At 45.7% G+C, this 27,338-nt stretch overlaps 1 protein-coding gene across 1 annotated transcript in view; it reads right to left on the reverse strand.

The window, feature by feature from the left end:
* The window catches only part of LOC138250335 (acetylserotonin O-methyltransferase-like), a 962,469-nt gene that overhangs the window by 682,272 nt on the left and 252,859 nt on the right, over nt 1-27,338 (reverse strand). The window contains exon 4 of the mRNA XM_069205108.1: nt 17,541-17,609. Within this exon, the coding sequence (XP_069061209.1) occupies nt 17,541-17,609 (69 nt within the window). The remainder of the gene's footprint in view (nt 1-17,540; nt 17,610-27,338) is intronic.

Here is a 27,338-nt window from a genome sequence, read left to right on the forward strand (position 1 = left end):
GTTTCGCTCCATAGCAGGGCTGGGGGGATCCCTGAACTGGTGTAGACTGGCTTATGCAAGGAGGGCACCATGTGTGCCCTTCAAAGCATTTCCAGAGACCAGGAGAGGCTACTCCTCTCAGGCCCTTAACACCTATTTCCAAAGGGAGAGGGTGCAACAACATCTCTCAGAGAAAATCCTTTGTTGTTCCTTCCTGGGACTGGGCTGCCCAGGCCCCAGGGGGGCAAAAACCTGTCTGAGGGTTGGCAGCTGCGGTAGCTGCAGAGAAAACCCCAGAGAGTTAGTTTGGCAGTACCCGGGCTCTATGCTGGAGCCCCGGGGATGCAAGGAATTGTCCCCCAATACCAGAATGGCACTGGGGTGACAATTCCATGATCCTAGACATGTTACATGGCCATGTTCAGAGTTACCATTGTGAGGCTACATATAGGTATTGACCTATATGTAGTTCACACGTGTAATGGTGTCCCTGCACTCAAAAAGTCCAGGGAATTTGCCCTGAACAATGTGGGGGCACCTTGGCTAGTGCCAGGGTGCCTTCACACTAAGTAACTTTGCACCTAACCTTCACTAAGTGAGGGTTAGACATATAGGTGACTAATAAGTTACTTAAGTGCAGTGTAAAATGGCTGTGAAATAACGTGGACGTTATTTCACTCAGGCTGCAGTGGCAGTCCTGTGTAAGAATTGTGTGAGCTCCCTATGCGTGGCTAAAGAAATGCTGCAGCCCATAGGGATCTCCTGGAACCCCAATACCCTGGGTACCTAGATACCATATACTAGGGAATTATAAGGGTGTTCCAGTGTGCCAATGAGAATTGGTAACATTTGTCACTAGCCTGCAGTGACAATTTTAAAAGCAAAGAAAGCATAAACACTGAGGTCCTGGTTAGTAGAGCCTCAGTGATACAGTTAGGCACCCCACAGGGAACACATACAGGGCACACTTTATGAGCACTGGGGTCCTGGCTAGCACGATCTCAGTGACATAGGCAAAAATAAACATACATATAAGTAAAAATGGGGGTAACATGTCAGGCAAGATGGTACTTTCCTACACTTGTCCTGACCGATCCTGGCCAGGTTCTCCAGCTTGAGGCTTCCCAGTTAATCCTCGTAGGACGGACCAGGTGGCTACTTTTTTCCTGTTCGTATGACTTCTCTGCGGTAATGTCATCAGAACTCACTGGTGTCAGGTCCAGGAGTGCATTTATTAATGTGAGTGTAGTAGAGTGGTTGAGCACATCTTGCAGGCCTCTGAATTTATGCTCTGGAATCCATAGCAGCTGCAAGCCTCGATCCAGCATGGTCTGCTTTAAGCTGTCTGCCGAGGTTGGCTGTGCTATTGTAATCTCCGCTATATCCGCCCTCAAATGATGGTTCTATGCTGTCACATCTGCCCCCTCTACGTTGGATGCCACTTCTACTGGCCCACTGGTGGTATATGTATATATATAATATATATATATATATATATATATATATATATATATATATATATAAATATATATGTATATGCCCACTCTATGCTATTCCACTGTTGGACCTGGCCCTTTCTGCAGGATCATCCCCCTGGAGTGCGTCTGGGGCCAGGCCTGGGCAAGACAGGATCTTGTGAACAACAAAGACTTTCCTTTGAAGATTGCCTAGTTCAAAGGCAGAAATGAGTATAAGTAGTGGACCCAAAACCCCAGACTTTTAGAATACTTCTGAATCAAGAAGAACCTCTGCCACAGAGAATAGCTGAAGGAGGAGTACTGCCCCTTGGTTGTGTGTGCTTTGCTGGGTTGGCCTGCAGTTTCTGCTTCTGCCTTAGAGGGGACAAAGACTGAGCTTTCTGTGTATCCTATTTGTGAAGATTCTCCAAGGGCTTGGACTGAGCTTACCCCCTTTCTGAAGTCTCAGGGCCATCAAAGACTTCATCTTCCAGCACCTGAGCTCTCTTGCTGAGTCCCCTACCCTGCCAAGTGGTGCCACATCCAATCCCTGGGCCCTTGAAAGGAGAAGCTGGTGAACTCAAGGTGAAAATCCACTCATCAGAGCCGAGCAGCAGAAAAATAGACTCATGACCGGTAAAATCAATGCTTTGCTAGTCTAGCGTGGATTCATCACTGCTGTGCATCGGGATTTTCAACTTATTATCATCCCTGGGCGTCAAAACCTGCAACATCACCACACTGACCTGAGGCTGCTTGTCCGGAAATCCACACATCCCTTCCCTGCTAGGAAAGAATCAGCGCATCACTTATCCGGCAGCGAAAGAATCGATGCACAGCCTCACTTGTGAGTAAGGAATCGACACACCGCTTACTTTTCCGATGCACACTCTCCTATTATTATTTTTGATGCTTACCAGGTACTTTGTGCTAAAACAACACATCCATTGACTTCTATAGATTAAGACTCTTTTTACTTTACATATTCATATCTTTGCTTGTGTATGTTAGATTTTTGTTGTTTTGGTCTTGTTTGATTTTGATAAATATTGGACGTTTTTCTAAACTGGTGTGGAGTCTTTTTGTGATGTTTTCACTGTGTTACTGTATGTGTTGGTACAGATACTTTACACATTACCTCAGAGATAAGCCTGACCGTCTGTGCCAAACTATCAAGGGGGCGAGCAGGGTTTATACTAGGTGTTTATTTTCCAACCCTGACATGCGTGAGGGTCCCTGCTTGGACAGAGTACAAGCTGACTGCCAACCAGAGACCCCATTTCTAACATCCATTATATGCAGCTCAGTGGGGTAGAATTGTATGCAATTCCACTCTATGCCCTTCATCTCTATGCTATTCCACTGTATGCTTCTCTACTCTACCCCAATACACTGTATACCACTCCAGTATATGCCACTCCACTGTACACCACTCCTCTCCACTCTACGCTACTCTAATCTGCAATTCCACTCTATGCCACTCCAGTATATGCCCCTCTGTCATATGCTATTCCAATGTATGCCAGTCCACCCTAAACTACACCACTCTGCACTATTCTACTGTATGTCACTCCACTGTATGCTACTCCACTCTACGACACTTCACTGTATGGTATTCCACTCCACCACACTCCACTCTAGGCCACTCCAGTCTAGGCCACTCCACTGTACACCACTGCACTGGCACTTAAACGTATGAACTCCACTTTATGCTATTCCACTCCAGGGCATTCCACTGTACGCCACTCCACATTACTCTATTCAATTGTTTGTCAATTAGGCCTGGGCAATAACTCTGCTCCACTGGCGGAGTTTGTGGAATTCTGCAACTCCACGTTCCGTGGAAAACGCAGAGTTACCAATAGACTCCACACTCCCCAAATTAGCCGAGTTTTTTCAGTTTTTTCCCCCATGGGCACGTGATTTCTGTCACTATATATGGGCAAGAAGTAAGACAAGAGACTTCCGGTCTGTCGTGAGCACAAATTAGATTTTTTACTGGCTCACAAGAGTTAGTACTGCACCAGTGACTTCCGGCGCATATTTTTTGACATAAGCGAGAGTAAATGAGCGCAACCAACTCTCTAGGAAAGGCAACACAACATCCACCTACCGCCACTTCTTCAGACATCGGCAATAGCACCAGTTTTGGAAAGTTGAACTCCCTAGTATGGGACTTCTTTATGGTTAGTGAAAAGAAACCAGACATTGCCATATGCTCCATTTGCCAAGCAAGTGTTATTCAGGGTAAGCTTGTACAAACTATGGAACCGGAGGCTAAACAACCCATTTGAGAAAACACCACGCAATTCGCTGGGAGGTACACCTTAGCGGCCAACAGTAAAAGCCTACAAGTGGTGTCAGTGAAGGTGTTGAAAGCAGGGAATCTGATTCGATCATGCTGGAATATGAAAGTGAAGAAGAGGCTGACTTTTTGTTTCCCTGTCCCTAGCAGTGCAGTAGTATCATGGCCCACATCGGCAACATTGCAATGGCACAGGAAGACTCAGAGTCAGGTTGAAACACCAAGGCAAGGACCTATAGTGGCTGCCCCTGAGATGCACATTGAGTGTACCACCACCCTTTAAGTTGCCAGCATCAGTAGCGCCAGCAAAGAAAAAAATCCAGTCTACTATTACTGCCATTTTTATGCAGGAGGGGCAGAATGAACAAAACCACCCAACGGCACGTTTGTATAATGGGAAGCTGGCTAAAGAGTTAGCGTCGGACCTCCTCCCTTTTTTTTGAGAAAGGAGTGGGTTTTCTAGAATTTGTGGCGGCCACCAGCCTGAAATCGAAGGGTCCCACACGGACCTATTTTGCCAGAGTTGATGTTCCAGAGCTACATCACGATGTGCTGGAATTGATTGACAAGCTTTGCAGCAGAGAGCTGTCCACATAATCTATCTGACAACAGACATGATGACCAGTTGACAAGCCCCTGATTCCACGTGCATCACTGCACAAGGGATCTCTTTTGTAGGGGTTAGAGAAATGATATCTGTAGGTGTTGACACCTGAAATTTAATGGTGCTGTCAAGCATGCAACAGTAGATGTGTTCCCCATGGAGAAATACCATACAGCTGCAAACATCTTGGATGACTTTAAAAACAAGGTCTTTGAATGGCTGCACTCCAGAGGGTTTAAGATTGGATTTTTTGCCACGGGAAATGGCAGTATTATAGATAAGGCCAGATCAGATGGTGGCTATTTCGGGTGCTGTGTTTAGCACACTGGACAAACATCATTGTACAGGACTTCAAGAAAGTAATTTTCTGTGTATGCAGAAGAATCCGCACTCATTTAAGCCATTCTTTTAAAGCCCGCAAGCTGTGGAGGATTATCACCCGTGTTAATAGAATGCAAGTTAAAGCCCTCATATGGGAGGTGCCAACACGTTTAAATTCTACTTATTACATGTTGCAACGTCTGTTTGAGCATTACAGACCGATCAATGAATATACCATGCAAAGCAGGGATGCAAGTGTGAAAGGCATGATGATTGAGATGGACCAATGGGGCCTAGTAAAATGCCTGACAGAGATGCTGCTTCCTTTTGAAATGTTCACACAGGAAGTCAGCAAGAACTGTACCATGGGCCAAGCTATCCCATTGGTGCATATGCTGCAGAAACACCTAAAGAAGGTGTCTGATACTTATGCAGGTATGGATATAAAAACAGATGCGAAGGAGTTGGCAGAGAGCTTAATCCTTCGCTTATCTGTTAATACAAGGCTTCAAAGAGACATTGGGGGTCATTCTGACCCTGGCGGTCCATGACCGCCAGGGCCGGGGACCGCGGAAGCACCGCCAACAGGTTGGCGGTGCTTCCTGGGCCATTCTGACCGTGGCGGTAAAGCCGCGGTCAGAAAAGGGGAACCGGCGGTTTCCCGCCGGTTTACCCCTGGCCCAGGGAAACCTCCATGGCGGCGCTGCTTGCAGCGCCACCATGGGGATTCCGACCCCCTTCCCGCCATCCTGTTCCTGGCGGTTTTTACCGCCAGGAACAGGATGGCGGGAACGGGTGTCGTGGGGCCCCTGGGGGCCCCTGCACTGCCCATGCCACTGGGCAGTGCATTCACTTTTTCACTTTTTCATTTTTTTGCTTTATTTTTTTCCCCTTCCTTCTTCCTAATCCTTCTTTGGTGCCATGGTGCTGGGGACTTGTAGGAGGGGAAGAAATAAGGAAGGATTAGGAAGAAGGAAGGGGAAAAAATAAAGCAAAAATATGAAAAAGTGAAAAAGTCGCAAAATAACCACACAAAAATTAGGAGAAAAGTTAAAATATAAAAAGAGAAAGAGTAAACATGATATAATAAAAAATAAACTAGGGGAAAATAGGTTTTAAAAGTGGGGGGTGGGAGAGATATAGAGAGGATATACTCAGGTCCCAGCACCATAACAAGCAAAAAAAACAAGATGGCCCTGCCCATGCGAACCACGTGGTGCTGTTCGCATGAGAATTCCAACACAAGGAAGTACTTCGCATTGTCAGTGATGTTAAACGTCACGCTAACGGGCTTGGCAAGAAACTCTGCCCGCTAGCAGAACTCTGTGTAGGCAGTAACATCTCTGCATCAGAGGTTCAGAGTCCCTGTATAATAATAATAGTACTAGTATCTTGAGCCATCCTATTCCAAATTTGCTAAGCCTATTCCAAATTTCCTAAACTACATTTTGGAATTGCTAATAAATTGCAATGAATGATTTCTGCAGTTCTCATCTCATTCTGAATCTCTCAATGCATAGATAGGATGCATGCAAAACTACTACACATCACTGAGAAATTACTTGGCAGTTGGCACTGTACAGGCTACAAATAAAAAATAGAGGCACAGAGAAGTGAGAGAACATGCAAACTCACTAATATTAATATTAACAATGACTATCTTGGGCAGGGCACAGTAGGAGTCTCTACATTACTTCCTAATCAGCCCAAGCAATGCCAAAAACAGGTACAATTAGGTATTGCTGAGCACCTGGCTAGATGACGATCACATAATAATAAATTTGAAAAATAAAGTTAACTTACCTGCATGTGAGCAGCATGCTTGCTATTTAGGAAGAAACTATTAGCATAGAACACAACTAATAATTAATTGATACTCACCAAGCCCCGCAATCTCGACATCGAGCAGGTCAAGCAGGGTCAGTCTCCTGATCTAGGATGTTAGCCCCCCGCCACATCAGCTGTTGTTGGGTGTGCCGGACGGCAAAGCTGCGGCGCACAGCCCTGTGCACCCTCTCCCAGTGCTCCTGGAGGCCGTACCCAAACCTGGGCCTTCTGCCTGCTGCAAGTTGGAGGGGAGGTGGTGCTGCACATAGAACACCAAGGCAGCCCCCTTCTCCTCAGGAAATATGAGGTGGGGCTGCACTTCTTCATGCCGCCGCAAGGAAGGCAGCTGCTGCTTGCAGCTGGAAGCCTGGCCATGGTGCTGGGAACTTGTAGGAGGGGACGAGATAAGGAAGGATTAGGAAGAAGGAAGGGGAAAAAAATAAAGCAAAAAAATGAAAAAGGGAAAAAGTTGCAAAAAAAACACACAAAAATTAGGAGAAAAGTTAAAATATGAAAAGAGAAAGGGTAAACATGATATAATAAAAAATAAACTAGGGGAAAATAGGTTTTAAAAGTGGGGGGTGGGAGAGATATAGAGAGGATATACTCAGGTCCCAGCACCATATCAAGCAAAAAAAAACATGATGGCCCTGCCCATGCGAACCACATGGTGCTGTTCGCATGAGAATTCCAACACAAGGAAGTACTTCGCATTGTCAGTGATGTTAAACGTCACGCTAACGGGCTTGGCAAGAAACTCTGCCCGCTAGCAGAACTCTGTGTAGGCAGTAACATTTCTGCATCAGAGGTTCAGAGTCCCTGTATAATAATAATAGTACTAGTATCTTGAGCCATCCTATTCCAAATTTGCTAACCCTATTCCAAATTTCCTAAACTACATTTTGGAATTGCTAATAAATTGCAATGAATGATTTCTGCAGTTCTCATCTCATTCTGAATCTCTCAATGCATAGATAGGATGCATGCAAAACTACTACACATCACTGAGAAATTACTTGGCAGTTGGCACTGTACAGGCTACAAATAAGAAATAAAGGCACAGAGAAGTGAGAGAACATGCAAACTCACTAATATTAATATTAACAATGACTATCTTGGGCAGGGCACAGTAGGAGTCTCTACATTACTTCCTAATCAGCCCAAGCAATGCCAAAAACAAGTACAATTAGGTATTGCTGAGCACCTGGCTAGATGACGATCACATAATAATACATTTGAAAAATAAAGTTAACTTACCTGCATGTGAGCAGCATGCTTGCTATTTAGGAAGAAACTATTAGCATAGAACACAACTAATAATTAATTGTTACTCACCAAGCCCCACAATCTCGACATCGAGCAGGTCAAGCAGGGTCAGTCTCCTGATCTAGGATGTTGTCCCCCCGGCACATCAGCTGTTGCTGGGTGTGCCGGACGGCAAAGCTGCGGCGCACAGCCCTGTGCACCCTCTCCCAGTGCTCCTGGAGGCCGTACCCAGACCTGGGCCTTCTGCCTGCTGCAAGTTGGAGGGGAGGTGGTGCTGCACATGGAACACCAAGGCAGCCCCCTTCTCCTCAGGAAATATGAGGTGGGGCTGCACTTCTTCATGCCGCCGCAAGGAAGGCAGCTGCTGCTTGCAGCTGGAGGCCTGGCCATGGTGCTGGGGACTTGTAGGAGGGGAAGAGATAAGGAAGGATTAGGAAGAAGGAAGGGGAAAAAAATGAAGCAAAAAAATGAAAAAATGAAAAAGTTGCAAAAAAAACACACAAAAATTAGGAGAAAAGTTAAAATATGAAAAGAGAAAGGGTAAACATGATATAATAAAAAATAAACTAGGGGAAAATAGGTTTTAAAAGTGGGGGGTGGGAGAGATATAGGGAGGATATACCCAGGTCCCAGCACCATATCAAGCAAAAAAAAACAAGATGGCCCTGCCCATGCGAACCACGTGGTGCTGTTCGCATGAGAATTCCAACACAAGGAAGTACTTCGCATTGTCAGTGACGTTAAACGTCACGCTAACGGGCTTGGCAAGAAACTCTGCCCGCTAGAAGAACTCTGTGTAGCGGGAGTGAGTTTTTTTGCAGCTTTGCTGAGTTCTGCATGGCGCGGCTTAGCGAACTCCAACCAGGCCTAATGTTAATCTATTCTACGCCACTCCATTGTATGCCACTTCACTGAACGCCACTCTACCATACCCCACTGCACTGTACGATATTTGGCTGTTTGCAACTGCACTCTGTGCCACTTCACTGCATGTGCAGGTCTACCACATTCACCTATATGCCAGTTCAGTCCACACTACTCCACTGTGTACCACTACACTCTACTCTACTCTTCTCTACGCTATTCCACTCTACACCACTTCACTGTACACTACTCCACTCAATTCCAATCTACTCCACACTATTCCACTGTATGCAACTATACTCTACTCTACTCCCCTCTAGGTTATTTTACTCCATCCCACTCTACTGTATTCTACTCCAGTGTATGCCTCTATACTGTACGCCACTCCACTGCCTGCTAATCCACTCTACACTATTCCACTAAATGGCATTGCACTGTACAGTACTCCACTCTACACTATTCCACTTTATGCATCTCCACTATACGGTACTCCACTGTATGCCACTCCACTGTACACTACTCCACTGTATGCTACTCCACTGTATGCTATTTGATTGGACACCACTTCACACTATGCCACTTAACTCTACACTATTCCACTGCATGCCACTCCCCTCTCTGACACTCTACTCAGTGGGACTGTATGCCACTATACTCTGCAACACTCTATGCCACTCTAATGTACAACACTCTATCTCACTCCAGTCTACTCAGCCTCCCTGCACTGTGCAACACTGTACTCTACTCTATGCCACTCCAATGTACTCAACTCTACAACAGTGTTCCACTCTCTATGACGCAGCATATCATTTCACTGTATGACATGCCACTCCACACTATAACACTTTACTTCACTTTACTCTTCTGTGTGTACACTTCGAAACTGTAATCTACTCCAAGGGTACTGTACTATACAATACTTCACTTCACTCTATGACACTTCAGTCCATTCTACACTATGGCCCTCATTACAACCCTGGTGGTCGGTGTTAAAGCGGCGGTAATACCGTGAACAGGCCGGGTGGAAAACAAAAAGGAATTGCGTCCATGGCCGAAACCGACAACACAGACAGCCACTTTAACACTCTGCCATGGCGGTGGAAACAAACACTGTGGCAGTAACCGCCAACAGACAGGCGGAAGACAATGTTCCGCCCACACTCTTACAAGGCACCAATCCGCCAGCTTTTCTGTGGCAGTACCAACGCCATCAAAAGCACGGCGGAAACAGTCTGTGGAAGGGAAACCACTCTTTAATTCATCAGTATTTACAAATATTAACAGCAAGTACACAAGTCCGTACACTGTCCCATGAAATGTCCGTGGACCAGTGGTTACAAAAAGCATGGGCGAAGCCCACACATGGCACCTGCATCAAAGCGGAGAGAACAGTGCAGGGGCATCAGGTTGAAAAAAACACAGGCACCTCAGGGGAAGGGGAGGGGGGCACCTCAGCCGGAAGATGGTATGACGCCACTGCTCCTCGAGGGGCCTCCATGCCCACACTGATGTCCTGGGGAGTGCAAACCCACAGTCTCTCAAGTCTCTCAAGTGGGTGGGTTGCCCACTGCTTGGTCCTGGGGAGTGCAAAGCCACAGTCTCTCAAGTGGGTGGCAACTTCCACTGGTTCTGGAGGGGGCTTTGTGCCCAGAGTGCTTCATCCTGCCAAGGACTGGGTTAGTGGATGCTGTTTTCCACTGGTTCAGGAGGGGGCTTGGTGCCCAGAGTGCTTCATCCTGCCAAGGACTGGGTTAGTGGATGCTGTTCTTCACTGGTTCTGGAGGGGGCTTGATGCCCAGTGTTGCAGCACCAGGGGTGTGGCAGTTCCCATTCCCTCACCTGGGTGTCTGAGCCACGAGATCTTCCGGTAACAGGTAGCATGATACTCCATGGAGGCAGAGCCACACTCCACCTTGTGACGACTTAGGCTGCAAACTGCTGGTAGTGCCAGTGCTGGTGCCTCATGTAGTGTGTGCAGGGTCGATGACGTCTCCGCCACTGCAAGTGCGCTCCCATCAGAGGAGGAGTCGCTGTCACTGGTGTCCCCTCCTGTCCCCGTCGTGGAGCTCCCCTCTCCCTCCGTCCCACTGGTGCCTTCAGACTCCGTACATTCACCCTCCTGGGCCATGTGGGTTGTAGCTCCCTCCTACTCCGGTGCCACTGCTCCTCCGCCAGATGAAGCTAATGCACACAAGGACAGGGGAAAGACAGAGGAGACACATGGTCAATGCCAGCAACACCACTACCGTTGGCGGACACAACACACAGGGAGCAGCCCTATGCACTAGGCCATGCACTAACAGTTCTTAGGAAAATCACCTGCCCATGGGGGACTATGCCTAACCCCATTTGCTGCACACCTGGAACCCACAGGAGCCTGACAAGTTGTAGATGGCCACTACCACTATTGGGGTTGGAGTGCCACAGAGCCAGCCTAGCAAGGGATCTACCCTAGCATGTTCGCCCTGGCCTAGGGGAACCCACAGCCCACAACCCCCACCCAGACACCTCGTAAAACGCACAGAGTCAGCTGAATGAGACTGTACTCACCCCCTTGTGGCTGCTGTGATGCCCTCAAGCTCCCATCCAACTCCGGATATGCCACCGCCAGGATCCGGAACATCAGGGGGGGTCATGGTGCGACGGGCACCCCTTCCACGTTGGGAGGCCATGCCCAGCTGGGCCTCCTCTGTCTTCTTGGTCCAGCGGCACAGGTCCTCCCATAGCTTGCAGCAGTAGGTGCTCTGTCTATGATAGACCCCAAGGGTCCGCACTTCCTTGGTGATGGCACGCCAAATACCCTTCTTCTGGTGGGGGCTGACATAGAGGGAAGGTACAGGAGGAAAGGAAGTCACTCCCCCGTCCGGTTCTTCATACCCATTGCCCACCACTTCCCACCCATGCCCTGACACACATACACTCACCATCCTCACATGCAGGCCTCAGCCCCCCCACATGTCTCTTACATCCACACCACTCCATGCATTTATGTCCCACGCATCATGCTCACAATGTACTCAAGTGTTTGTCTGGAGGACCGTAGAGTAGCGTGTACTGGGGGAGGACCCCATCCACTAGTCTCTCCAACTCCTCCACAGTGAAGGCAGGGGCCCTTTCCCCAGACACTGTATCCATTGTCGCTTCCAGACTGAGGTCACAGCAGCACTTGCAGTATAGGTTCTCTCCTGTAGAAGGTCAGGTATCAAGTGAGTGAACAGACATAAAATGACGGTCACATCCGCGGCGGTGCGTACCGTCACCGCCGGCGTACAAATCGTCATTGGCTCCTGGAACCCATAGGGCCCAATGATAACCAATTCTGAATTGCGCGGCGGTCTTCGACCGCCTACCGCGACGCAGCACAACGCCAGCGCAGTTACCTAATTTCCCTTTGTCCCTTCTTACAGGTCAGGCAGCCGCAATTTCAGGGTGGCACATTGCAGGGCACCTAACTGCGTCACAGCACATTTGAGCCCAAATACGGGCTGACAACGCCACACACACTGATTTAATCACATCAGTGCAAAAACCCTTGTGCAACCTATGTGCTATATGACCCTCTGCTCACCATTCTCCTCCATAGGGCCCATCCGCTGGGGCAGATGATGAGATGGCGTCATCCTCCGGTGTGCAGAACCCTGTAGGACCTGTTGACAATGGAAGACAGACATATCATTATCACCTACAGACTTGATCGTGCCACAATCCAAGAACTGTGTGCCCAATTGGAGCCAGACCTGATGTCAGCTGGCCGTCATCCCACAGGTATCCCCCCTCTAGTACAGGTCCTGTCAGTGCTCCATTTCTTGGCCAGTGGTTCCTTTCAAACAACAGTGGCCATGGCATCTGGGATGTTTCAGCAAATGTTCTCCAACGTGTTGACCAGAGTGTTGTCTGCCCTGCTGAATCACATGCCCAGCTACATTGTGTTTCCCCAGGTGGAGGATTTTCCCACAGTGAAAGCTGACGTCTATGCCCTGGGACATATCCCCAACATCATTGGTGCCACTGATGGTACACATGTGGCATTTGTCCCTTCCCCGCAGGACTGAACAGGTGTACAGAAATCGTAAAAGCTACCATTCAATAAATGTGCAGATGGCGTGTTTGGCAGACCGGTACATCTCTCATGTGTATGCCAAGTATCCTGGCTCTGTGCATGAAGCTTACATTTTGAGGAATAGCAGCATCCCATATGTGATGGGCCAACTCCAGAGGCACCAAGTGTGGCTAATAGGTGAGCCCAAGGTCCCCACACAGTATGAATAGGTGTCTGGGTATGGGGTAGTCCCTATGGGTTGGTGTATGTCTAACAGATATCCCTCGACATTTACAGGTGACTCTGGTTACCCCAACCTCTCATGGCTACTGACCCCAGTGAGGAATGCCAGGACAAGGGCAGAGGAACGCTACAATGAGGCACATGGCTGAACTAGGAGGATTATTGAGTGGACTTTCGGCCTCCTGAAGGCCAGATTCCGGTGCCTCCATCGAACAGGTGGCTCCCTATACTACTCACCGAAAAAGGTGTGCCAGATAATCGTGGCATGCTGCATGTTGCACAACCTGGCATTGTGACGCCAGGTGCCTTTTCTGCAGGAGGATGGCCCTGATGTTGGTCTGGTAGCAGCTGTTCAGCCTGTGGACAGTGAGGAAGAGGAGGCAGAGGAAGAAAATAATGACAACCGAAACAACATCATCATGCAGTACTTCCAGTGAGACACAGGTAGGAGACTGGCACAGCTCATCTCATATCTGACTACTGTAGGACATTGTATAAGTCTGCCTTTTTACCTCTGTGTATGGACCCTGACAGTTCACGTTGGCTTTCCTTTTCACAGATCTGGGTACCACATTCTGCCTTCTGCTATGTTTACGGCTGCCCAACAACTGTCATACGTTGGTATGTGCAAATGAACATATACATTGATATTTGTCTAAGAGGTTGTAATAATACATTGGTGAAAGTACAGACTGACTCCAGATTGTTTTGTGATTCAAGGGTGTTTATTTAAGTGCTAATAAGTAGCCGGGATGTGCAATGGGCTGGGGTGATGGTGGAGGACTATCCATGGTAGAGTCCAGTTTCTTTGTATCACAGGTGCATTGTCCAAGGGGGCATAGGAAGTAGAGCAATGGCACTTCAATGTGGACAGGGTGACATAGTGGGACAGAAGTGTGACAATCAGGAGGGTCCTATTTCCTGGCGGGGATCTTGGCAATGTTCTCTGTCTTGTGCCTGGATCGCAGGGGCCGTTTGCGTGGGTGGGGTGCTGGTGGCCTGTTGGTCCTGTGGCTGGGCCTCCTGTCCACTACCGCCGGCAGAGGTGGAAAGCTGTTCATCGGATTGGCTAGTGTCAGGGGCCCTTTGTTGTGCCACTGCCTCCCTCATGGTGGTGGCTATGTCAGCCAGCACCCCTGCAATGGAGACGAGGGTGGTGTTGATGTCCTTAAAGTCCTCCCTGATCCCCAGGTACTGTCCCTCCTGCAGCCGCTGGGTCTCCTGCAACTTGGCCAGTACCGTGCCCATCGTCTCCTGGGAATGGTGGTAGGCTCCCATGTTGTTTGATAGTGCCTTGTGGAGGGTCGGTTCCCTGGGCATGTCCTCCCCCTCTCACAAAGCAGTCCTCCCAGCTTCCCTGTTGCCCTGTGCCTCTGTCCCCTGAACCGTGTGCCCACTGCCACTGACCCTAGGTCCCTGATCGTCCTGTGTTAGTGGGGTTGCCTGGGGTCCCTGTAGCCAATGGAGAGTCTGGTGTTTAGTGTGTGGAGGGACATAGCACAGTGATGATGGATAATTAGAGGACCAGGGGTCGTGGCACTGGGCATGGATCAGGCCCGGACAGATGCAGACAGGCTGGCCTTTGGCACGCCCGATGCGCAGCGGACACCATTAAGAATGGGAGGGAGGTGGGAGGGTTCATTCAACTGGGAGGGTTGGAAAGCTCTTCGCATGGAGTGAAGCAGGGCCACAGGAGCAGCAGTGGCAGGGAATGGAGCACACCAAAGAGAAAGGGAAAAGTGAAAAAAGGTGTAAAAAGTGAAAAAGGAGAGACAATGAAAAGGGCAACGAGACACACACAACAGGTACAGATGGCCACTAGGCCACCAGGGGTAAAGGGCAGGTGGGTACCTGCAGGTGGAGGTGGGCCTCAAACTGAGAGTCAGGCAGGCTCTCAGTTTGATCAGCAGCAGCTAGGGCCCAATATCCATAGCTACCAACTTGTAAAAAAATGTGGAATCTGCTGGGTAATAGGTGTCTCCAGGTTGCAGTTTGGGGTTTATTGTGTAGCAGGGGCTAAGCCCATCCGCACAAGTGGGATACAGTTTTTCTCAGGAGACTTATAGAAATACAGAATAGTAGAATATTTATTACCAACAGGAGTTGTGAACATTTGAATCATCCAAATGTAAGCCACTATGAACGAAAAAAGACATTTAGCAAAATGTCTATTGAATCCTATGCTACTATGGGGGCCCACAAAATCAGCGAAGTACAAATAACCATGATGCTAAACTCTGTATCTGATGTCCATTTCATAAATGCAGAAGTTTCCTTGAGCCCCATTTTCACTCATTTTATTTTACCACCTGAGTTTTTCTATACATAATACACAATGAAATCACTTTGAAAGGTGTATCTCAGTTGTTGGCACTGGGTACCTTGTGTTCTTTGAGGACCTACAAACACTATATACCCCCCACGACCAGAAGGACATAGGGGCTGTAACAAAAACATTGCTTTTGTAAATTCGGCATTGTGACAAGACGTTACAGATAAAAATGTTGCCACAAATGGCTGTTTTTTCAAAATCATTTTTAGTATTATTTTTTTAACACTTGGGGCAGATTTATGGAAAGTGGTGCAGAACTGAGTGCAGCGCCACGTTCCCTGTGCCCCTTAACACCACCATGTGTGCACCGTATTTAAAATACGGCCAACCATGGTGCAGGGTAGGGGGCAATAGCGTAATTTCACATGACGCTTTTGATGTACTCTGCAGTATATTGGCTCTACTCCTGCAGAGTACCAAGGGCTCCATTCTAAAGAACAGAAGCCCACTTTTAACGCCTGCTCTTGGGTAGGCGTTAAAAGTGCCGTAAAAAATGGCGCAAGGAAATCTCATAGATTTCCTCATGCCATCTTTCTGGATTCCCTAAAAGGGGAATACCCCCTTTGCATACATAATGCCTGGCACAGGCATAATGTAGTACAAAGGGTTACAGGGTGGCGCAATGCATGCATTGAGCCACTCTGTGGATACGGCGCCGAGATTTAGGCCTCGTTGGGCCACATTAACATCATAAATAATTATGTTAATGTCATTATCCTCTGTAGTTTCTATGGAAAAATCTTGAGGGGTCTACACAATGACCCCTTGATGAATTCAGAATTTAGTCTATTACTCAAAAATGTATAGCTCTCTGGCATCACAGTCGAAGTAGATTGAAAGCACGAAATTTAGGAAAAATAGACTACCTCTTAGAGAAATGCCAAAACCATGATACAAAATCATTTTTGAAACACCTCTGCTTGTTTCATAAAGCTGGGAAGATAGTGATTTTAGCACATAAAATCTTTGATTGATGCCATTTTAGGAAACAAAATAAACACTTACTTGCACAGCGCTTTTTCCCCTTTTTCACGAATAAAATGTAGCTACATTTTGCCTATTTTCTCAGCCTCCTCCAGGGGAATGAACAAACTCTGAATACTTTAGAATTCATTGCTCTATTGGTGGAATTCTTCCTCCAAAGCCCAGAGGAAAAGATACTGTCAGAGAAAGGACATGACAGTGCTGGCTCTATAGGATGAATTGTGTAATGTGTGTGTGTTTTTCTTTTCTGTCTGTCACCACCAGCAAAATCCTGGTGCAAAAAAAAAACAATAATGGTACCACACTCTGGGAGAGATCTCCGAGGGTATGGTGGTTATTAGTTTTAAATTTTCAGAAGCAAACTCCCAGTATCGGAGTCTGTTTCTGAAAAACAAAAACTTTGGAAACGTTTGGTGAACTGAAGTCAAAACTTACAGAGGTCACCCAGAAAACGTTTTGTACATTCAAAGGAACTTCCATGGCAGTGGTTTCTTTCAGTGAACGGAGATGACCTTTGGGATGGCGGATGGTAGGCCGTCAGGGTTGTAGATGTAATGTCTTCTGCCATCCTGATGGACAAATTACAGTCTGCCAAATCTTACTTTCCTAAGACTAAAGTTAGGTATGGTACTGATATCCATTTTTGTATGTTTGGCAAAATAGGTTCACCCATAATTTCTGCATGGTTTCTATTCCAAATCTCAAAGGCCAGACTTAAAAATCATATAGAGCATATTGCACTAAGGACAAAGATGACAATTTCACAAAAAAATATGTTTTAATGAGTGCTGCATTTTCATGCTATTTAAAGGCTCTTCGTGAGTCATCTAACTGACAAACTAACCAGTCAGAACACTAGTCACAAAAAGTCAGCCTTTCACAACTTTGAATCTTTTGAGCTAATAATAGTCCACATGAAAATTCGAATGGTACTCACACAGCTGTACCGGCTGATTGGTACTTGGCAAAATACATATTATCAAGTTACAAAACAATGCCAGTCAATCTTCATTGCTTATGCAGGGCATATGGAAAAGGCCAAGAGTTCTTGTTCTCTTTTTCAATTATCCCATCTAAATGCGCTTCATAAAACTCTGCCGTTCATGTTCCATTTGGCTTGGTGACTACGGAAGAGGACATTATCATCAAGATAATTACTATCAATGAGTAAAAACACTGACCCTTGGTAACATTCACATTAGGTGAAATTCATTAATGCACAAGCCACATGTTGCTCAGTTTAGTGTTCCACATACGTTTGAACAAGTTTAGTCCAATTACTTTCATTTCCATTACAAAGAAAATGCCATTAACATTACCTATACACCACTGCAAACGGGTCTTTGCATGTTTTTCCAGTTACTCTTTTGTGTTGACTTGTCCCTTCCCTGTAAGAAGATAATAAGATTGTTAGGCCGGCATTTTAATCAAGACTTGATAAGTTTCCTCCTACTCACATTTACAGTCATTTGTTGGTAATTCAGTATTTAATGCACAAATTAGCAAACTCCTAAAATTCAAATAAAGTTAAGTTTAAAACAATTTACAGATAAATAAAATCTACCATGGGTTCCTTTCTGAAGAGAGTTCCATTATTATGTTGTTTAAACAGGCCTGATGCAGCAGAGATATGACTGCCATATTTTGGTCACAACATAGCCTTAAACCTGACCATATATTTATTTGTGTGTGATAATGTCTAACAGAAGATCCATAGTAATATGCATTCACTGTAGATTACAGAGTTTTCCCCTGGTGGTATAGTACTAAAGCAATTTGTTTTGATGTTTTCTGTTTTCTTTTCATGTTAATTAACAGTTTGCATTAAAACGATTTTGATATGTGATTAGTAACCCCTAAGTGCCACCTGTGTATTTTCTCCCAATGTACTTCTATGGCATACCCATTAATGTTATTTTACAATTTTTCTTTCTTTCCAAAATGCATTATAACATGGAGTAAAAAATGATTTCTTAATGACAGGTAAAAGATTTTAATGTTCAATTATTTAATTTAGTTTAATTAAAGGTGCCATGAAATTCCATTGCTTGCTTAACTACAGTCATTTGTTTGGCCTATGACAGTTCAGAAATTAATGAGAATATGTACTTTCACTTGCGAACGTGACATTTCTTTTAGGTTTTGTTCACGTGAAACGATAGTTATGTTTCATAAGGTGCGGTTCAGATCGCATTTTTGTTTGGGATTCAATGTCCTACTGTATTTTTCCGTGAGTATGCGAAGTTGTCCTTGGCTAAAGGTACATGGAGGAACTGTGAACAAGTTATTAAAATGTTGCAAACTGTGCACAGAAGAAAAAGATTGACCCCCTTTGCCGTGACCATGATAGGAGAATCGCAAGATGTTACAGATGCCTGATCTTTCCTGATTGGATGATAGAATCCTTAAATCCAAAATTTAGAACATTATGCTGATTTAAATTTACCATTCCCAGATGAACTTGTGGCATTCTTCAGTTGACTTTGCTGCAAGTCAGTCCCCCCTTGACTATGTTTGGGAGCAGACTTTCCTTTTTGCCATGCTTGAGTCCTTCTAGTCATTGCCAGACCCCCTGGACACTTTGTCATTTTTCCCTAATGCCGATGACCAAAGACTTTGCTGAATTCTTTACCCTTTTTGACACTATTGCTGGGGACTTTTCTGCACGGACTAAAGCCCATATTTATACTTTTTTTGTGCCGCATTTGTGTAATTTTTTGATGCAAAAGCAGCACAATCTTACAAAATACAGTTATATTTTGTAGGTTTGCGCCACTTTTGCGTCAAAAAATGACGCAAATGTGGCACAAAAAAAGTATAAATATGGGATTATAAATTTCCTTATGGACTCCTGTATGTATAGAATGCTGAAGAGGCTATCCCACCACAAATGTGGCAAAGTACCATCTATGTTAAATACTCAGTCCACCCACAAACCTTAGTGATTTTGTTGGTGGATCCTCCTCTAGCTTCGCTGGCGGAAATCTTAGACCGATGGTCACAGGGCTGTTGGTCTCAAACAATCTACTCTGTTGTAACATACATTTCCCCCATTTACAATGCCAAGTAAAGGGTTGCAGTCCCAATCAGGAAAAAAACACACACTGGAAAAAAAAATACCAAAGGTTCAGAGCCATTATTTTTTTATTTTGCAAAAACAAATTCCAAAACAAAAACAATTACCGAGTGGGTGCATTAAACATGGCAGCTGCACTGCAAAGCTACATGGCATTCAAAGGAGCTATCATAGTGGTGTCTCCTCTAAAGATACAGGAAGCTGGAGACCCACGCCAGGCTGTCAGGGATCTTTTCTTAGACAGGTTAGTGGAGGTTATGATTTCTACCATCCTGGTGGGATGGTGGATCATCCACCAATCCCTAAGTAAACTGTTGACTTGATGTAGTGTTCAGTGGACAGGTTACTGTGTTCATCACACTCACAGTTCACCCACCTCATTTAGAGGTGGGTTGTCTTTCAGCTTTCCTTTGGTGGAGCCCCTGTTGGCTCTGTTAGTGGAAAGTTATGTTGAACTGCCCAACAGATTAGGGGTTGTTCGAGTAAAGCCATCATACCCCCCACTGTATTTAGAGTGGACAGTCTAATGCATTCTGCCAGGCCACTGTTGATCATGAAGAAAAATAATGACCCTGTACCCTGGGGGAAATCTCCAACGTTAAGAGTTTGTTTTTGAAAAACAAATAAAAACGTTAAAACTTTGGTGAATGGTTGTCAAAATCGAGGGTGGCTGACCATGTAACTTTTTGTAACCGGAAGGGAACTGCCATGTCCAAATATCTGATGAATGCTAAAAAGGTATGGTTTGCTTGAATCTTAGTAGCCCAAGTCTTTTAACATTACTAACCTACTGTTGTCGGTTTTACAATTCAGTAGTGTGCTCTAATTTCTATAGGGTAGGGACCTTGTGGTGATTTGCTGGTATACATGAAGGTCTATATACAGCAATGAATAACACATGCACTGAAATATGTAGACTGATCAATAATTGTGGTATAATGTAAGTCTATTGTGCACTGGGTACACAATACATTAGCTAAAGTTTGAAAATAACTATTTCATACTCTTTAGGGAGATTCTATCAGTAGGCACCATCAAAGGTCTTCATACCACAGAGGCACCCGCTCTTGGGGCTTTGAGGTAGTCAAGAAGGTGAGTCCCGCAACAATGAAACATATTGATGAGAACGGGTTTGCATTGTCATTGTTTGGGTTAAACTTGCGTTGGGCTTTATTTTGTCTGTTTTGTTTGTCCTTTGAAAACATTAGAGACTGGAGCCAAGAGGTAAGTATGAAGGTGAATAATGAAGATGAATTTAGGTGGATTGCAATCTCATATATTTCAGGTTTTCACACAGGCAGCTAATACGTTGAAGGAAGCCAGCTATAGGATATAATTGCCTGGCACCAGGCTTCTCTAGACCTCTGGAAGCCTGCAAGTGCTGGGAAAGAGTCAGTAAAATACTGACTAATTCAGTCTCACCCCTACCCATCTTTTAAAGCTGCTAGCAACTAACCATTAATGAGAGACTGCTACAATAAGAAAAGGGGTAGTGAGAGCTATGATGGCTTTAAAAACATGTAATATTGACAAGAGGGAGGTGTGGTAGTGTAAACCATACATGGAAGAGGTAGGTATGGTGTGTATTAAGTGACAAGAAAGAATATGTTAAACAATGGGGTGTGACAGAGACAAACAGTTAAGAAGAAGAAATGATGAAAGAAGCAGACACAGGAAGTAAAAGGGGATGGTCATAGGAAAGGGGTAGGCATTGAAGGAAGGAATGGACACTGATTGGGAAGGTGGGCATTGATGTTATAGGTGGGCACTGAATAGCGAGTCATACAGTGACAGGAGGTGTAGACAGTCACAGCAGAGAGCAGGGACATGCACATTTTCCTTGAGTGCCCTTATGTGGACCACTTCCACATAGATTTGGTCATGGGCCAACACAGATCATATGTGTGTGCCATTACCTAGGCCTGTTTCATCGTAATGCAGTCTGTTTAGAATGGAAATGGAACACCAATCGCTACCCTCATGAAGGTAGGTGGCGACTGCCCTTACCCAGAGGTGATACCATACACATTTTTGTGTTCAGTAGAATCAATAATGTTGACAGGCCTATTGCCTGTGTCACTGGAGAGGAACCCACTTGTGTAAAGTTCCTTGACTGTGTATTTAACTCACTCTTGGCCTCTATGGCGTATGTGTAGCAACAGACTGTGTGTGATACTTGCATGTGAGTGCTGGGTTACATCTGTGTGGCTGTGGATGGTATATACGATGGAGGGCTCAGAGTTCCACTTTAGAACCCCCAGACATAACGTATTTTGCTAACATTCCTGAGCACTTTGTGGGACACCCACATACTGAAGGGAGAGCAGTCATCCTCTGTGCACATCAAAGGGCTCTTTGATTCTAGGAAGAGTAACTGGTCAGCATGGCTAGAAAGATAGTGGAACTGATAAGCTTGGCACTATTAGGAAATCTGATAGAGATGAAGGCTTGGTCCTTTGAACCTTTATGTGGCATTTTACAGTGGAGGCTGACAGCCGCGTGGGATTGTGGATTACTCCTTTAACCTTTGTTTTGGGTCACTCAGAAAAGGAGCCACACCTAGTGTGGCAGACTGTCCCTTTGACAAATAGCAGTGTTGAGGAGAGAGCACTTCAAAAGTGCTGACAACCACAACAGGAATTTAAAAGGCCAAACACTAAATCACATTTGCATCTGGGTTTGGACTTTAAAGGTGGGAGCATGTGCCCCGTACTTTGCTGAACAGCAGAGTTTCACCAGGAGATGGAAAATCACTAAGAGTTCTTGCTGCTGGAACCAAGACTGAAGACCAAGATCTGCCAGTCTTCCAGCTGGGTGAAGGGCCATCACCCAGGAGCCAAGAATACGTGCACTGGGCCTGTAGCACCAGACTCTGTCTGCCTCCTATGACCAGTGTGGCTTGTGAGGAGGAGGAAGCCTGGTGAGGATCCTGGGAAGTGGATCCTGGTGAGCAGAATGTTGGGTAAACAGTTCAGTTGGGGCGAGTGTTTTGAGAGATGTTCACTCTCATGTGGAAGTCCGCAACCCCGGTTGGGATTGCTATGATGTGCCTGGCTATCACCCAGTGGTAGTGATCTCATTAGGACCCTCACCCATGTCTCTGAAACTCATGGGGCAGGAGGAGTAACACTGAGATTGCTGGGCCATCACCCATGTAAACGAGACTGTGAGCTGTTGCGTGTATCTGTGACCACTATTTGCCAGCAGGAGGCCACCAAGACTATTGGGGTAGTTGACCAGAGAATGTGACTAGATTGGGACTGCAGTCTGTAACTTTGACCCTGTTTGCCAGGAGGTGGGCAATAAGGTGGTTCAAGACATCGCCATCTAGGAGTCCCTGCTAGCAGTGGAGGGGGTCAGAAATAAGTCTAGATGCCACCTGCAAGGATGATGATGCTTAACTGACTTCCTGAAAGAATCTGTGAACAAGAAAGAGCCACTGCATCCAGAAAACATTGCGTCTATGATCATCCCAGCTTGCTGATTTAACCACAGGAAGGGTGCAGTATGAGCTGTTCAGTGTGGAGCATGGGAGAGAGAGGAATCACAGCTTCTGAACTCTTCTAAAGGCTGTTTTTGGGTTAAGAAGGAAACAGGTCCTTATGCCCTTATGAGACCTGTTGGATTTAGCAACTGTGCCACTCATACCATCTGAAAAAAATTCAAGGTCAAGCCAGATTTTGATGCACATTGCTAGTGTGGGCAGCAACTGGGGTCACCTCCTAAAATCTACTAGGGATACAGTATAGTATTGAGTAAAGGGGAGCTAGAGTATCTGTGGGTTGGAGCACTGCACTGACAAGCACTAGAATGTTAGCCTTGAGAGACTAGTGTGTGTATTATTTAATGGGCTGTGTTTAGCATGTGTAATAAATACTGCTTTTTACACTAAAGTTCAGTTTTGGACTGGGCTATCATCTTATTGGAGTTGCAGGGGGTGAATTTTAAGTTATGGGCCCACAAACATCTTGCACCTACCTCCCATTAAAGATCCTTGGACTGTTCAACAAGTGCTATCGATGACAGTCAGGTGCTGAAGGAACAGTGCTTGGCCCGGTTACTTAGGACCCATAGTTGGTCAGTTCCTTGGACATCAGGAGTAAAAGGCCACATCCCTCACTGCTGGGACCAGTAAATCCAGCATGCCCCCAGCCACCTGAAAGTGGTTCTGACAGATGCAATAGTGATGAGAAGTGGACACTAATGGAAGAAGACTGCAACACGAGAAATAGGCACTAGTGAAAGAAGTGGACAGTGATGGATAAGGGAAGTGCTGGCATTGAAAAGAGACAATAATGTTTGATCTAGATAGGCATTAAGGAGAAGTGATGAGATAGTGAACACGCACAAGAAAGAGGCAGTAAAGGAAGAGAAGATAGAAAATGTGATTATGAAGGGAATAGAGGACATTTGCAGATGAAAGGGACACTCTCCGGAAAAATGTACAGTAATAGGACAAGTAGCTAATAATGTATCAGTTTAGCTATCTCTGATAGGTGATGTGCGCTGGAGAGGTGTGCCTTGACAGCATATCAGGCTGTAATACAAGATGGGGCCATGAGGGAAGCAGACACAATAGGGAGCTAATGAGAAGAGAAGACTGTATACAAAACAAAAGTAAGACAAGAATTGCCCAGTTTTGTTCTTCTCACATTGCAGTTCAGTATCCACTGTGAACCAAATTAATAGGCTTTCTCTCTCTCAGGTACATCTATGAACCCTTATGTTCCATCACCATGCATGTCAGAGTTTGAGGTAAGTGCAACTCAAAAATGTTTTTCTCACATGGGCACAGCATTACATAATTTGAAAACCACTAGTCCCCTCTTATATAAAAAAACATTTTCAGTCAATATTTGTGAGAAATTGGGTTATGGGTTGAGGAGGTGAAACCCTACTCTGGCAACAACCACAATCCTTGTCAGGGTGAACCACAGCATGTCACTAAATTAACCTGTGCTTAAACGTCTGGTAGCTTGGCTCACGTTTCCAAAGAATGAGAAAGGCAAGTCATTTGAGGAAGTGAGGCATGGGAGTGGGTCAAATATAACATATATGTATTACAAAATATTTAAAAAGTTATTAAAATTGTCACCAGGGTTACTGGAATTATGCAGCAGGGGAGGGCAAAGGTTTGCGTCAGGGTTGACTAAATTATGGTGCAAGCAAAAGCAAATTATGCAGCATAGTCTTGATAGTATAACTTCATTATTTTGCCATTTCTTCCACTTTTAAACATTGAGTTTTGTTGCACCACGTTAGTACCAGTTTAATACCCACATGTAGCAATAAGCAATAAAAAGTGACCAGGCAACCTTTGCAAAAGACCTTTTATTGCGCTGCAACACATGTCTCTGTATTTTAATATCTTTTGAACCGTTTGAGCTAGAAGCAATTTTTGTTGGTTAAAATATGCAGATTATAAAGCAGATGTTGAATTGTGTGGCAGATGTGACAAATCTATAACTAAACAAAAAATGCTGCAGTCGTGGAATAGCTTCATTCCAGTGGCCCCGGTTCACTTACTAAATGTAAAAACATAGGGGGTTATTCTAACTTTGGAGGAGGTGTTAATCCGTCCCAAAAGTGACGGAAAAGTGACGGATTTACCACCAGCCGTTTTACGAGTCCATTATATCCTATGGAACTCGTAATACGGCTGGTGGTATATCCGTCACTTTACCGTCACTTTTGGGACGGATTAACACTCCTCCAAAGTTAGAATAACCCCCATAATCCATTGTTATCCTATGAGAGAGGTAGGCACTGGACTAGTAAAAAGCTAATTTGGGAGCTTTTCACTACCAATAAATGTAAAACTTAAACATACATGTCCAACTTTTTAAATAGACTGCACCCTGCCGTAAAGGCTATTTACGGCCTACTCTAGCGGTAAGGTTTACATCTGGCAAAGAGGTTATTTTGCAAGTTGAACTGGCAGTTTAAAACTTCACACAGGTTGCAATGGCAGGCCTGGGATGTATTTAGAAGGGCTACTTAAATGGGTGGCACAATAAGGTGTGAAGGTCACTAACAGCATTTAATTTACAGGTCGTGGGTACATGAAGTACCCCTTCACTGGGGACCTAAAAGTAAATTAAGGTGCATATTTATACTTGGCTTGTGCCATTGTAATTTATTTTAACGCTAAAATGGTGCTAACCCAATTCCATATTTATTTTTTTACTCTAGATCCATCTAGCATCAAAATATTGGAGTTAGCGCCATGTTGCGCGAAACCACCTTGTGTCAATGAGATGCAAAGTAGGCATTCCCGTCCTAAACATAACGCTAACCCCCTAGCGCCATATTTATCCTGCGATGCAAAAATGAAGCCAACTAAGGAAGCGGACTCAAAAAATGACGCTAAGCCCGATTAGCACCAAATTGTGATGCCTGGTTAGACCAGGTGGTAAAAAGAGGCTCACACACTACCACTTGAGGAAAAGACACAGAAGGAGCTTTGGAAACTGCTAGGACAACATGGAAGTGGTACCTCTCCAGCTTGGCACATGCCGCAGACCCATCCACCACCACCTGGGGGAAAGTCACAAGTTCAGGCCAACCTCAATGCAGTGTGAGACTCATACAGGGACCACGTAAGTCCTGCTGCAAAAGTTACATTCTCAAAGGTTGGCCAAGGAGTCTAGTTGCGGTGGAGGAGGCTGTCAGTCATAGACAGTTGTTATTGGAGCACCACGCTGGCGGTCACGTGGGCTGTTGATGCTGTAGTGCAAAGTGTAGTTCTTAATTGGCAGCCAGCAGCTGCAGCAGGAGACCAGCAAGGTTTCTATCAAATTGCTGGGTTTCGGCATGTGCTGTGTGCAATGGACTGCACTCATGTGTAACTGGTGTCACCTGCAGCAACAGAACACCTATATTGGAACCGCAAGCACACACATTCTATCAATGTTCAGGTGTAGGAAAGTATCGTCTTCCTTGGCAAGTTACCCCCATTTTTACCTGTATGTCAGTATGTTTTTGCCTGTCTCACTGGGATCCTGCTGGTCAGGACCAAGTGCTCATAATTTATGGCCGAATGTGTATGCCTTTGTAGTGCCTACCTGTGTCACTGAGGCTCTGCTAACCAGAACTTCAGCGCTTATGTTCTCTCTGCTTTTAAATTTGTCACTGTAGGCCAGTGACTTCATTTACCAATTTAAATTGGCATACTGGACCCCCTTTATAAGTCCCTAGTATATGGTACGTAGGTACCCAGGGCATTGGGGTTCCAGGAGATCCATATGGGCTGCAGCATTTCTTTTGCCACCCATAGGGAGCTCAGACAAACCCTTACACAGGACTGCCAATGCAGCCTGTGTGAAGTAGTACACACACTATTTCACAGCCATTTTCACTGCACTTAAGTAACTTATAAGTCACCTATATGTCTAACCTTCACTTGCTGATGGTTAGGTGCAAAGTTTCTAAGTGTGAGGGCACCCTTGCACTAGCAAAGGTGCCCCCACATAATTCAGGGACTTTGTGAGTGCGGGGACGCCATTACATAAGTGCACTACATATAGGTCAATGCCTATATGTAGGTTCAAAATGGTAACTCCAAATAGGGCCATGTAACATGTCTAAGATCATGGAATTGTCCCCCTTTGCAAATCTGGTATTGGGGAGCTACTTCCATGCATCCTGGGGGCTCCAACATGGACCCCCAGTACTGCCAAACCAGCTCTCTGAGGCTTGCATTGCAGCTACAGCTGCTGCCACCTCACAGACAGGGTTCTGCCCTCCTGGGGCCTGGGCAGCCCACTCCCAGGAAGGCAGAACAAAGCATTGCCTCTGAAAGCAGGGTGTTACACCCTCTCCCTTTGGAAATAGGTGTTACAGGCTGGGGAGGGGTAGCCTCCCCCAGCCTCTGGAAATACTTTGAAGGGCACAGATGGTGCCCTCCGTGCATAAACCAGTCTACACAGGTTCAGAGACCCTTTATCCCCTGCTCTGGTGTGAAACTGGACAAAGGAAAGGGGAGTGACCACTCCCCTGTCCATCACCACCCCAGGGGTGGTACCCAGAGCTCCTCCAGTGT

The sequence above is a fragment of the Pleurodeles waltl genome, chromosome 8, assembly GCF_031143425.1.
Source record: "Pleurodeles waltl isolate 20211129_DDA chromosome 8, aPleWal1.hap1.20221129, whole genome shotgun sequence".
NCBI classification, from domain to species: domain Eukaryota; kingdom Metazoa; phylum Chordata; class Amphibia; order Caudata; family Salamandridae; genus Pleurodeles; species Pleurodeles waltl.